Source organism: Hyperoodon ampullatus (genome assembly GCF_949752795.1).
Source record: "Hyperoodon ampullatus genome assembly, chromosome: 1".
Taxonomy (NCBI): Eukaryota; Metazoa; Chordata; class Mammalia; order Artiodactyla; family Ziphiidae; genus Hyperoodon; species Hyperoodon ampullatus.
In genome coordinates, this window is record NC_136914.1 from 161,178,853 (window position 1) to 161,192,380 (window position 13,528).

Below are 13,528 nucleotides of genomic sequence, written 5' to 3' on the forward strand. Positions count from 1 at the left end.
TCCCCACAACTTCCTGGGTGGGATAATTAAAGTATTGATAGGGTGGCACTCAGAGTGAAAGGTATTTGAAACCAACTACATACGTTGTGAAACATAATCTATGATTGTTTTTGTTCCGTGGCAATGTAAAGATTACAGATATGCCTGTGAGCTGAGAAAGAAAAGCAGTGAGGAACTCCAAGCCTGGGTGAGGTAGGAGGGAGAGGGATCTTCAGGGTCCCAGGGTTTGGAGAAACCTCGCTGTCCCAGTGCCCAGTGGTGTTTCAGGACCACGGACAGCACGACATTCCCCTTTGCTTTCCTCATTTACAGCATGGAACCTGGAAACTGCAGAACCCTGCTGTGTATATACTATTTATTTTGCTGGACTGTTCTCCTTCTCCGTTTTTCGGCTTCATGAGCTTCTCATATTCTTCTTGATGATATAGTCACTGCCTTTCTCTGTCTCAGTAATAACAGCTTTTGTTCTCAACTGTTTTTCAGATAGCCAAGATTGCTAAACTAGTGATTTTGGGGTAAGTTGTTGGTTTGATGAGAGTAGCACTTCTTTTTTCTTCCGAGGCTCCACAGACCGTAATGAGTTTTCTACTCCTCTGACTTTGCATTGGAAATGACCCACTTTATTCTCACCATGCAGGGAAGGAGGGAGAACCGAATATAGGGAGGCGTCATGCTTCGCTCAGGGACAGACAGTGATGCAAAAGATGCACTGTGATCCAGACCTCCCCTCCTAGTTGAGGCTGACTGTTGCTTATTTTGCTGTTGTGGGGGTAAGAACGTCTGAAGCTTTAAAGGCTCATTTCTGTAAGCGGCACTCACCATAGCAGTTAATGTTTGTGAAGAGAGCAAAGGCACCCCGCCAACACCAGCTCTTCCCTCCCGGTTGGGCTGGAGTGGAGATTAATGGTAGGTTTGGAGAAGAAGGCCTTCCCTTCTCTGGGATACTCCTCTGACTCCCAGGATATTTGGCAATAGAGAAGTGATGAGGTTTAGGTGGGCCCCTTGTGAGAAGGCCTTCCAGCCTCACCTGTATTAGACAGACTTTGCATTAAGCAGGCTTCTATTCCCAAGCCACAGGGTTAGGCTTTCAGGGAGTTCTAAAAGCAGAGAAGAGAGATTTCTGATCTGTCAGTCTACACTTTCCTCCTTTTCTCTTTATTTCTCCCCTCCCCCTTTCCTCCCTTTCGTTCTTCCCTCTTTGCTTCATATTCCCTTCCCTTTTATCACTCCTTTATCTCACTTTCCTCTTCTCTCCTCCCTCCCTCTGTCATTTCAAACACACTCTTTTTCTCCCTCCCTCTCTCCTTGCCTCCTGGCTGTCACGCCCTTTCCTCCCACTCAGCATACACTTGCTAAACACTGTGTAAGGTTTATGCCTGGTCCCTGGGGCTTTGGCAATGACTCACACAGGGCTGTCCTGGCCGTGGAGGGGTGTCCAGCCCAGCAGGAGACGGGCACTTGAACAGTGACCGTGGTGTGATGAGTATTGTTGGGAAGCTGTGTGCAAGGGGCCACGGGGACATAGGGAGGCACCTCAGGTCAAGAACTACCAGAAAGATCTACCTTGTGGAGACTTTGGTATTTTGCTTTCCCACCTAACATTTTATTGTCTAGTGCTGTTGTTTATCCTTAAATATTCCTGGAGAATATTTTAGTAGCTGTATGTTACCCCATTAGTGGTGTGGTTGCAAGATTGTCCGTAATTGTGGTTCACCTCTTTGTGTATAATTCTTTGACCCTGTTTGGGATATTTTCCTGAAGACAAATTCTCAGCATTAGATTTCTAGGTCAAAAGTCGTGAACAAGGGCTTCCCTGGTGGTGCAGTGGTTGAGAGTCCGCCTGCCGATGCAGGGGACACGGGTTCGTGCCCCGGTCCGGGAAGATCCCACATGCCATGGAGCGGCTGGGCCCGTGAGCCATGGCTGCTGAGCCTGCGCATCCGGAGCCTGTGCTCTGCAACGGGAGAGGCCACAACAGTGAGAAGCCCGCGTACCGCAAAAAAAAAAAAAAAAGTTGTGAACAATTTTAAGACTCTTGATATACTTTGTAAACGTGGCTGATGCTTACTCTTATTCAGAAATCCCCGCTTGGAGGAAAATGTAAAGGTTATCAGTTTCTCTTCTTCCACTTCTGCCCAGTTTTTGGGTGATGCTTCAGTTCAGAAACTTTTGTAGGTTTGAGTTCTTCCGTGATGAAAGCCCTTTCATTAGCATCGACACTAGCCTAGCCTAGCCTCTGCTCGTGGCAGTAGAGTCCCCATGAGCCAGCACCTGCTTGCCTCTCCAGCTTGCCCACCCTGAGGTCGTACTTCAGCCGAGAAACCACTTACAGACCCCCAAGCACACCAGGCTCCCCCAAACCCCGTACCTTTGGCCCGCCATTCCCTCTCTCTGCAATCTCTTCCCTCCTTTGCCATGTGGCTAATTCCTACTCATTCTTCAGAATAAGGATGATTCCCCTGGAAGGGCTGGAGTGGAGGTGGCCTCTGCTCCCACCACCCCTCTGTCCCAGGCCTTCCCACCCACACTGGAGTGCAAAGGTCTGCTTATGACTCAGTCTCCCCCACTGGCCTGAGACCTCCTTAAGGACAAAAACTATTTCTTTTAACCGCACACATTCTTTCCTTAAGCAAATATTTATTGTAGTTCCTGCTACAGAAAATGGTACAGAATAAACTGTGTAACTCTGCTGAGTAGTCACCACTGGTGGGCCTGGGCAAAGCGCTTTATATATGTACCCCATGGGGTTCTCCCACAGCCCTGTGAGGCAGGGACAGTTATCCCCAATTTATAGATGAGGAAACTGAGGCTTGGAGAGGTTAAGTCGTGTGGATAGCAAATGGGCAAGAATCGGAAGCTGCATCTGTCTGACTCTGGACGTTTTGTTGTTATACAACACTGATCCAAGGACGTGAGCCATGCTGAGCATAAGTCTCTTTAGATCACTGCTGTCACCCTGGAAGGAATGGGCGGTCTCTGGCTTACCCTTGCTGTTTGATTTCTGTTGAATTTTTAATGAGATAGTTCATTTTCTTTCAAGGTATTTAAACAGTGAATTTTGTACAGAGTTTGTCACTGTTCATATCTGTCGACTATTTGCTCCTCATGGTAATCCTGGGAGAGGCAGGGTATTGTTTTTTTTCTTTTAAATGTGTGACTTTTATTAAATTCTTAAAAGTTAGGTATCATAAAATTCACTGTTTGGGGAGGGGATGGTTCTTTAGGCTTTCACACTCACACTTCCTGCATGAAGAAAGGGAATCCTGGAGAGCTAGGTCCTCAGGTTCTTTCTAAATTGCATCTGATTATGGGGTGTCATGGATTCTACAGGGTGAACATGTTTAAAAACTTGACAAAAGTGTGTTTGCTGGAGCGAATGCTGGACAGGAAGTTAGGAAACCTTGGGTCTAACCTCCATGCCTATTGGTTGTGTGAATTTGAGAGTTCAGCTCATCTCGAGCCCCATTTCCATCTGAGGTTGACTAGACCTCACATTCCACAAGAACCACTCAGCACATCCAGGCGTGGAGAGCGTCACTGCTGTAAAGCACATTTCCTAAGGTGTCTTCTGAAGAGGAGTCTCTTTGTCAAATGTCTCACAAAATGAACGGGTCTAAATTTGGAAAAGATCAAACTCAGTTCCCCTCTTGACTATTCACATTACACATCAGCAGAGTGAAGGATCTGGGAATTCCTGACATAAAAACGATCTTTGCTTCTCTTTAACCCAGAATTTTCTAAACTCACTACACCTGGGAATTTCCTTTGGGCTCAGCCTCTAATAAAACCCCTCTGGGCTAGAGTTCCAAAGAACACGGTTTTGAAAGTGCCAATTGAAAGGCGAACACAGTACTAACTTTAAGGAAGAAAAGAAAAAAGTCACATCAGCTCTTGCCTTCTGGTGGGCTTATTTTTTAGAAACATGCTGGCCCCTGAGAACAGAAAGAGCCGGGACCCTGGCAGTAGCTGCCCACAGTATCTGCTGGTAGTTGGTAGGGAGGGGGCGTGGATTTGAACATCTGATTCTGGGGAGGGCAGAGCAGGGTGGGGCTGATCTTCTGGTGTGCAGCGCATTAAATACCACCTTTCAGGATTAGCCTGAAAAGCCTTCTATTAAATGTGACAAGGCAAACGGCTGCCTGTGGGAGGCCATGTTCCAGAAGCCAAGCACCAACTGCCAATGACTCACATTTTCCTGCTTTCTGGTGCCCGGGTAAACCTGCACACCAGCGTGTCTCTGCTTCTGGATATGCAGAGCCCATGCCTCTTTCCCTAGGTCCTGGCTTCTGTCTTATGGCTAAGAGGGAGGTTGTTGGCCCTGGGAGTGACTGAGCTTGAAGCCCCTTCTTCCAGAGACCCTTCTCCTCGAGAACAGGGCAGACATACTTCTCTTCCTTGGCTCGTGGATCATAGTTCTTTGTCTTACGGCTGTGATGCCTTTTCTCTCCATCTTCACCCATTCATCCTTCAAGAATCAGTTCAGGCATCCATCCATCCATCCATCCATCCATCCATCCATCCTGCCAGGCTGTGTCCAAAGTATCAGAGATGCAGCAATGAAGAAAATAGATGAAATCTCTGCCCCCATAGAGCTAAGTCTCTTAAGAAACTTCACGGACAACTCTAGGTGGTGCCATCCATCCACAGCAACGTGTCTATGATTGGCTGTGCCTGACACAGCCAGTGGGTAACACACCACAGCTCTGATGTCAGTGGGACAAGTCACATTTTTAAACAAACATGTAAATAGAGACTATGTCAGATATACTATATTAAGTACTATGTAAACATAAAGTGGGTAAGAGGTGAGGGGTCTGCAGGCAGGGCAGCGATGTAAGGTGTTCCAAACAGGGCAGCCAAGGGGAGAGCTGTCAGGTAAGTGACACTGAGCAGAGACCTGAAGCAAATGAGAGTGAATTTTGCCTACATAGTAGGATTCCAGATTAAATAGGGTCTCACTGACTTGGCTTTCACTCTGGGGAAAATATACTGCGACAAGAACCCACTGGAGGGTTCTGAGCAGCAGGCTGCGTGCTCTGTGTCTGCTCAGCAAGCCTTGCCTGATTCCTGAGTTTGGGTGAAACCCTTCTTTTCCAGGCTTGTGCAGCATCCTCTGCCTTCCTCTCATGGTCAGTGCTGTGGGACCACTGGCACGGATCTGAGGCACATTCTGTGACAGAGGGTTCCTAAGAGTGTCCCGGCAGGATCAAGCCCCAGTTGCTCACAGTGTTAGCCAGATCAGTGTCTGCCTCCCTCACTCCACTTCGTGGAATCACCTCCCAGAATCACTGCTTGCCTCTAAATCCTTGTCTCAGGCTCTGCCTCCAGGGGAACCCATGCAAGACACTCCTTCTGAGGTGGCTACCCTGAATCTTGCTGTCTGTTTCCTGCCCAGAGGGTGGGGCTTAAGGGCAGAAGCTGAGTTTTATCCATCACCCCATCTCCAGCTAGGAGATAATACAAATAGTAAATATGCACGTGGCAAAAAAATTCTCAGCCTCCAAGGAATGCAAATTAACAAATATTAATGATAACCAAGGGTGTTTTGGTGGCCTCAGGATGGCAAATTGGGGAAGCACTTTTGGAAAGCAATCTGGTCATATTTATCAAGGGCTGAAAGCAAGGTTTATACTGTTTGACTCAGTTGTTACATTTCTGAGAATTTAGCCTAACAAATAGTACAAATTCAGGGAAAAGCTTTGGCATGAAGATGTTCCTTATAGCAATATGTATCATTGTGAAACATTAAAAAGAACAATGGGGGAAATTAACAATCTATTGTGCATCCATATAATGGAATATTTTGTAGCCACTTAAAAATTATGGTTATGGTAAAATGCAAAAAAGGACACAATCGTGTTTTCTTTTTAGCTCCTAGAATTTGCTACATCCCTTGCTGCCTCTGGGACCTGGCACACCATTTCTCTGCCCAGACACTCAGCACTCATCATACTGGCCTTCTCCCCAACCCTTTGTTTGGTCCAGCTTATCCAGAATTATTTTCTGTATCTGAGCTTGCCTTACCTGACCTTTAATAAGGTTGGCAGCCCTTTTACTCTGTGGCCACGGTGGGCACCCTATACTTCTCCTCTTTTGGAATCCCACCTACTCCCAGGATTTGTGAAACCTCTGTCTCTCCCTCATCAGCTCCATGAGAGCTCATTCTACCCTGGCTCATCAGGACCTGGCCCTGGGCTTGGAGCCGAGGCAATCGGCTGGTATCTCATGGGTGCATGGGTGAGTGAATGGATATGTGTGTTAGAATCACAAGTATGGAAAATAGAGGGAAATCGGAGAAAAACATCAGAAAATTGATTGGAGGTTTTCTGGGGGAGTTGCATTTATTTTTTGGTCATTTCACTATCTTTTAAAATGTCTCTAGGCTTCCCTGGTGGCGCAGTGGTTGCGAGTCCGCCTGCCGATGCAGGGGACACGGGTTCGTGCCCTGGTCCGGGAAGATCCCACATGCTGCGGAGCGGCTGGGCCCATGAGCCATAGCCACTGAGCCTGCGCGCCCGGAGCCTGTGCTCCGCAACGGGAGAGGCCACAACAATGAGAGGCCACCGTACCGCAAATAAATAAATAAATAAATAAAATAAAATGTCTCTAAATTGAGTCTTATTATACTCAACAGTTAGAGATTATGTACTATTTATAGGTGAAATTATATGATATTTGGGATTTGCTCTATAAAATCTCAGCAAAAACAAAGCCAAAGTGTTTGGAGGGGAAAGGGGTGAAAGGAGAATGGTGAAGTATTTAAAGAATCTGGGTGAAGGTTCTCAGGGGGCTTTTTAATACCATTTCTTTACTTTAGAAAATTTTTATGTTAAAAGTTAGAAAGAAAAAAAACATTTCCTGGCTCTTCTCTAATGACATTTACTACTTTGCTTGGCTTTTCAGAGTGACCGACTCCTCATCAAGGGTGGACGAATCATCAACGATGACCAGTCCTTCTATGCCGATGTCTACCTGGAAGATGGACTCATAAAGTGGGTTGACCAAACAGACCTTTTAAGAAGCCCGTCTCCCTAGGCTGCCTGGCCCTTAGAGGGACTGGAAGGCTGGCGTTCTGCCCCAGAATGAATGTGCCAGCTCTTGTGACTCTCAGGGATGGAGAGATGTGGGGAGGTGCAAACCATGGCTGTAGAAGGGGCTTGTGTTTGTTGAGCGCCCCGTGACCACACCAGGCTCCCTGCCATGGCGCTCACGCAGGCCATGATGCCCACAGAGGCTGTGAAGTACACATGCTGGCCCCTCTTCTGTTCTTGGGAGGGGGGCCATGGGGTTAAGTGGCTGTCCCACGTTGCAGAATGAGTTAGGGGCAAGGCCTCGATTCCAACCTAGCTCATCTGACTGATTCACAGCTCTTTTTTCTACCTGCCCAGAATTTCTGGAATTGGGTGGAGGGGGCTGGGAGAGAAGGAGTCATGTTTAGCCCCCAGGCAGAGCCTTGGCATTTAAAGGGAAGACATGCCTTGGGACTGGAGCTCTCCTTTGCCTCCTCCCCCATTAGCTGCCCCTTTCAGCCCTGCTAGGACCTCCCAAGTGTGTTAGTCTGTCTGGGCTGCCATAACACAACACCCCAGATGGCATGGCCTACACAACAGAAATTTATTTCTCCCAGTTCTGGAGGCTGAAGGCCAGGATCAAGGTGCCAACAGGATGGTTTCTCCTGAGGCCTCTCTCCCTGGCTTGCAGACAGACGTCTTCTTGCTGTGTGCCCACGTGGCCTTTGCTCTGTGTGTGTGCCTCCAGTTTCTCTTCCTCTTATAAGGACGTCAGCCCTATTGCACTAGGACCCCTGACCTAGCAGCCTCATTTTAACTTAATTACCTGTTTAAATACCTTATCTCCAAGCACAGTCATATTCGGAGGTATTGGGGCTTCAGTATGTGGATTTGGGGGACACAATTCAGTTCATAACACCAGACAGTGGTTTTTACGTGGTTTCCACATTCTACCATCTGCTGCTCGGCCTCTTCTTCTGGAGTCTGGAAGAGTAGAGTCAGAGACCATCTCAGGATCCAGTTTGGGCAGCTGGCACTGGAAGGAAAGGCAGAGGGAGTGTGAGCAAGGTCAAGCTCAAACAGGAATGGGGTCTGTTGGTGGGCCCATCCCGGGGCCATGTATGCTATGATGATGATGATGGTGAGGAGGAGGAAGAGGGAAGAGGAAGAGGAGGCTGTGGATTGTCATGAGCATTAAGAGACCATCTGTGCAAAGGCCCTGTGAAGAGTAGGTGCTCAAGGCAGCATTGAGCCCTCTCCTGCCTCCCTCTGCCTGCCCCCACCCCTAGTCCTGAATGGATCTGACCATTTCTGGGCCAACTCAGGCCTCACCGCCTCCAGTTCATTCCCCCCCACCCCTGCCCAGCTCACTCTTCCCAGCTGCACTGAAAACTTGATGTTTGCAGAACTTGTCAAGCACTCTCGCCTGGGAACAACCTTGCACCCATAAATTCTCTGCCTGAAATGCCTTGCCCCTCCCCCCATTCTCGTTTCGTGCCCCTGCCCCTCAACTCCCGTTTGTCCTATGGGCCCAGCTTGTGTGGCTCCTCTTCCAGGAAACCTTCCAGAGCCCAGGCTCTTCCTCTGTACAGGCTACCGCTCCCCCTGTGCTGGCCGCCTCTCCCCGCTGGTTGTGCATTTGCCCCTGACGAGGGGTCTTGCCTTATTGCCTCCCAGCCAGGGACCTGGCACAGTGCATGGATGGATGGGACCCTGGAGTGTTAAACGAGTGTAACATACAAACACTGACACATCAGATGGTGGGGACCTCGATCTCAGCCAGGGTACAGCCTGGAACCAGAAAGGAGATAAAGGCAGATGGTGGGGTGGGGTGCGGTGAGATGCATGATAAAGTGAGGTTTCTAACTCACCACTGCTTAGATAAGGCACAACCAATCGGCACCGAGTTCCCCGCTTATGTGGGACCTCTGGGGACCTGGGGACAAAGAGACACGGAGAACCCTTTCATGGGACCACCATTCCCACCGGCGACACAGTTGGAGGTTGGAAGGCTGTGTGAACACCTGGAGACTTAGGACTTAGGCCACCCAGGGTATTCAGGAAATAGGCAGTTTCCGTAAATTCAATATTTGTCCGCTCGTCTTAGTGGGAGACGCCTTTTACTTTTAACCCTGTTGCTGAAAAGCTTTCTAAGCACCGGTGCTGCTTTTCCTGCCTTATTAAGCAGAGCGAGTGTCTGTGTCTGAATGCCTTGCAGGGTCTTCAGATGGTCACGTGGGGCACAGGTCCCCGCTGACTGAGAAGGAGGTGTGGAAGGGGGGAGAGCCTGAGGGACCGCTTGGCATGAGGAGGCTCGGTTATTTCCCTTCACTTTGATTAAACCCCAAGAATCCTTTCATTTTGCGGCCATTCGCCAAGTTTTACTAAAAGCTGCTCAGCTGGGTTTGTGCAGAATCCGTTATGATTCATCGAGGGCTCCATCCCATTGGCTAAGCATTGGAGAATCAGATGCTGATGGCGCAGGACTTTTTTCTGAGTGACAGTGAGGGTGGCGTTGGGGTAAGGGCAGGGCTTCTCCGGCTTCCTCCCTCTCTTCCCTTTCCTTCCATGCACACTGCCGCTGAGAACCATTCAGGGAGTCTTCCTCCTAATTCATGGGGGGCGGGATTCCATTTAGTTTAATCCCAGTTTGGGGAGAATCTGCTGCTTCTGCAGAAGGGAAGCAGGGAGACAGCCGAGCTTGGTGGGCAGAGCCTGATACTAGACTTGGGGACACTGGGCTTGAATCCAGATCCAACGCTGACTTGCTGTGTGGCCTTCGATAAGTCACCGCCCCGCCCCGGGTTCCGTTTTCCTTTTTGCAGAATGTGAATACTTCCTCCCTCACAGTTTGTTGGCAGGGGATTAGAGAGGGTTTGTTAATAGGCGATGATCTGCCTGCTAAGAATGGCCCTGAACTGTAGAACTTTTGGCACCGCAGTGTGGCGGCTGAGTCACAGACCGGGATCAGATTGGGCTGTGCCGAGTGTCTGCGCATGCCCATTCTGATGGGGCTGAGCCCGTTCCTTTGGCAGTGCTACGCATTCTGAACATCACTCCGTCTTCTTTAGAAGCTAGTGTGAGCGCACATGAGACCGTCGGTGAAGGGCTTATTAGAAGAGAATCCTATAGTTGGTGCTCAATAGCAGTTCACTGCTCTTGTTGTAAAGCTTGGGGGTGACTTCTCTGAACCCCGTTCCCTTCAGCTCCTGGCACATGGCCATGAGCTTGGAGATGGACGGTGAGAAGATTGGACCAGGCAGGATTCTGTACATGACGCTGGGAATTACGGAGGGAGTGGGGTGGCGATTAGAAGCAGCAGCAGCGGCCGCAGTTGTAGCGCTGGTGGAATTGGCAGAAATGCTGACATTTCCTGGGGCTCACCATGGTTCTGGCACTGCGCTTGGACTAGACCAGCTTCTGGTTTCAGGGTAGACAGTGTGCGATGCTCCAGTTCTGTGGAAGAGCCCCAGGTAGAGCCCCGTCACTTCTGTGCCCCGACGTGCCTGGACCAGCTGGCCCAGGAGTCCAGAAAAGCAAGGAGGTTTCGCACCTGCGTGTGGATTCTGTTTGGGGCCTGACATTGCGGTCACTGAAGGAATATTTTCCTGTCTTCATTACTGGTGTTTTTAGGTAACTTGGAAAAACCAATATCGGGGCCACATCCCAAGAGTTTAGAACAACTGGATTTCTTTTTTAAATAAAAATTGCTTGTGGTCAGATGTAGTGGTCTCAGCCGGGCACTGACCGTGGAGCTTTTGAATCTGTCCTGGTCTGGCTGAGCCTCCCTCACCCCACCCTGGTGAGGGATACGTCTCCTGACTCTGGTTCCAACACATAGACACAGTGGACACCGCAGGGGCAAGGCTTTGAAATTCCTAGGCTCTTCTTCCTCCTTTCCCAGCTTTTGGAATTTGCCCTCCTTCTAGAGGAAGTTTCCAGGCACCAAGCACATGGGGAAACAAAAGTGTTGGTCAGCCTGCCTAGGAAATCTCTGCCACCCGCCATGTGATTCCCTCATGGCAGGTTTTACGGGGGCTTAAGAAGCTTTCCCGAGGCTGGTGCTCATGACTGGTTCAAATGAGAATCCAGGTTGCCTGTCATTATCAGTTTGCTGGGGCTGACATAACAAAGTCCACAGACTCGGAGGTTTAAACAACAGATATTTGTTTCTCACAGTTCTGAAGGCTGGATGTCTGAGATCAGGGTGTGGGCAGGTTGGTTTCTTCTGAGGCCTCTGTCCTTGGCTTATAGACGGCTGTCTTCTCCCTGTGTCCTCACATGGTCCTCCACCCTAACAGCCTCGCTTTAACTTAATGACCCCTTTAAAGGCCTTCTCTCCAAATTCAGTCACATTGTGAAGGGCTAGGGGGTTAGGACTTCAAAATATGGACTTTGGGGAGTCACAGTTCACTTCACAGTCCTGTCTCTGAAGACTTGCAGAGCTAAGGGGACTTTTCACTGCCTCCCCCCCACCCATCGCTCACCTTTGTGTCCCCAAAGCAGTTGCCAAAAGTGTGTGAAGTGCTCTGCAGTGTCGGGCTGTTCAGAGAACCCTTTGCCACTCGATACCGATGCTGGTCTCACCACTGTTGGATTCAGCTCTGCCACTGCCTCCCCCTGGAAGCCCTCCCAGATAACCAGGCTGGTGAAATGGCCCACCTTGTGCTCCCCACACCCTGTGTGAACTGGATTGTAACCATCTGCTTTACATGCCTTTCCTCCTCATTAGGCTGTGAGCCTCTGGAGGGCAGGGACCCTGCCTGAGTTATCTCTGTTCACCCAGTGGCCTGCGTAGGACCTGCCTCAGAAATATTTATCTAATGGAACTGAAGTTGCACGGTTGACAGCCATTTTGTTTTTCTTTTAAGAACCAAAGTCCGTCTCTGTTGTTTGTGCCCAGGCAAATAGGAGAGAACTTAATTGTTCCCGGTGGAGTGAAGACCATTGAGGCCAATGGGCGGATGGTTATTCCCGGAGGTATCGATGTCAACACGTACCTGCAGAAGCCCTCCCAGGGGATGACGGCCGCTGATGACTTCTTCCAAGGGACTAAGGCAGCACTGGCAGGAGGGACCACAATGATCAGTGAGTCGTACCCCTGCCTTAGGGCATAGGCTGTGACTTCTCTTCTGCATCCTCAGCATCTTGAGTAACACCAGGCACTTTGCTCAGGATACCTGGTGCGCAGGTGGCTAAAGTTTTGGAACCAGTGATGTAGATGTTGTTATGCCAGATGGGGCTGTAAGGGCTCAGAGAGGTGAGATAAGTTGCTGAAAGTTACGCAGCTGGGGAGTGGTTGTATTAGACAGTGTTGCTGCTGTAATGCTGTGATAATGCTGCATAACAAATGGCCCCCAAACTTCAAGCAAACACTTGTTTCTCTTATTCAAGGGTCCACAGGAATAGGAGCAGGACTGGTGTGGGTCTGCTTTAGGCTGTGGGTTGGCTTTGGGGTGGGGATACCGTGGCTCTCCCATTCTGGAACCAATGATCAACTCAACCATGCTCTTCTCCAAGTGGAAGGCAGAAGTGCAGGAAGTGTCTGGCAGAAACTTGCTCCTCCTCTTACCACCTCATTTCTTCACCTACACACTGTGACTTCAGCCCTCTGTTCTGTTGGCCAAAGCAAATCACACGGCCAAGCACAAAGTCCCTGAAATTGCATTCTGTCCACAGTGAACCATGGTGAGGGTGGGAAGGGAAAGAAGAATTGTGGACAAATAACACCATCTACCACAGTGGTCTGTCTGGGATGCTGGACTCTTCCTCTACTGCCCTTTGCAGCCAGATTGTTGTATTTTTTTTTTTAATCCAACAGTGCTTTTGTTTGGATTCCATTTTAATAAGCAATTTTGATTAAATAGGCAGCAGTGTATTTGAAATGTTCTTTCAATAGTTAGACTCCACATCTAGGTGGCTTGTCCCTGAGCTGGTCCCAGCCCTGCCCATCTCTCCCCATTGAAGAGTTCCTCTGGAGGTGCACGCTGGCTGGAGTTGGCCACTGTGAGCAGAGCTCATGTATCAGAGTTCCCATCCCCCTGAGCCAGGAGGGTATGGCCCAGCTCAGGAGGCAAGCACCGTTCTGATCCCTTTTCCAAAAAGCAGCCCTGTGTCTGCTGGTTAGGAATGTGGGAGGAGCCCAGATTTGGGACTTGGATCCTAGCTGCCAGGGTTTGGTCACGGCCACTCAGCAGCTGCACCACTGAGCAGTATTAAGCCCCTGTGAGCCTCAGCTTCCTCGTCAGTAACATGGACTTTATAATGTGCCCCCCCAACCCATACATGTGGTTCCTTAGCACAGTGCATGGCATATGGTGGTAAGTGCTTTGGGAATAGGAGCTGGGATATTCTGAGAGGTGGAGATGGAAGTTCCAGGCTCAGGGGACCTGTGTGAGGTAGAGGACAGAGCCCTGGATGAAGAATCGGGATCCCTGGAGTTCCCCTTTGCTCTTTTCCCATCACCAGCTGTGAAACCCCTGGGGGACCCCTCCACCAACCCAATGGGCCTCATCTTC

The 13,528-nt window shown here is 49.5% G+C and overlaps 1 protein-coding gene across 2 annotated transcripts in view; it reads left to right on the top strand.

Annotated features, from left to right (window-relative positions):
- The window catches only part of CRMP1 (collapsin response mediator protein 1), a gene marked incomplete at both ends in the record, with an annotated part of 76,210 nt that overhangs the window by 16,401 nt on the left and 46,281 nt on the right, over positions 1-13,528 (top strand). For both annotated transcript variants that reach the window (XM_079707415.1, XM_079707416.1), the window contains 2 exons: positions 6,904-6,992; positions 11,914-12,098. In XM_079707415.1, coding sequence (XP_079563541.1) covers positions 6,904-6,992; positions 11,914-12,098 — 274 coding nt within the window. The remainder of the gene's footprint in view (positions 1-6,903; positions 6,993-11,913; positions 12,099-13,528) is intronic.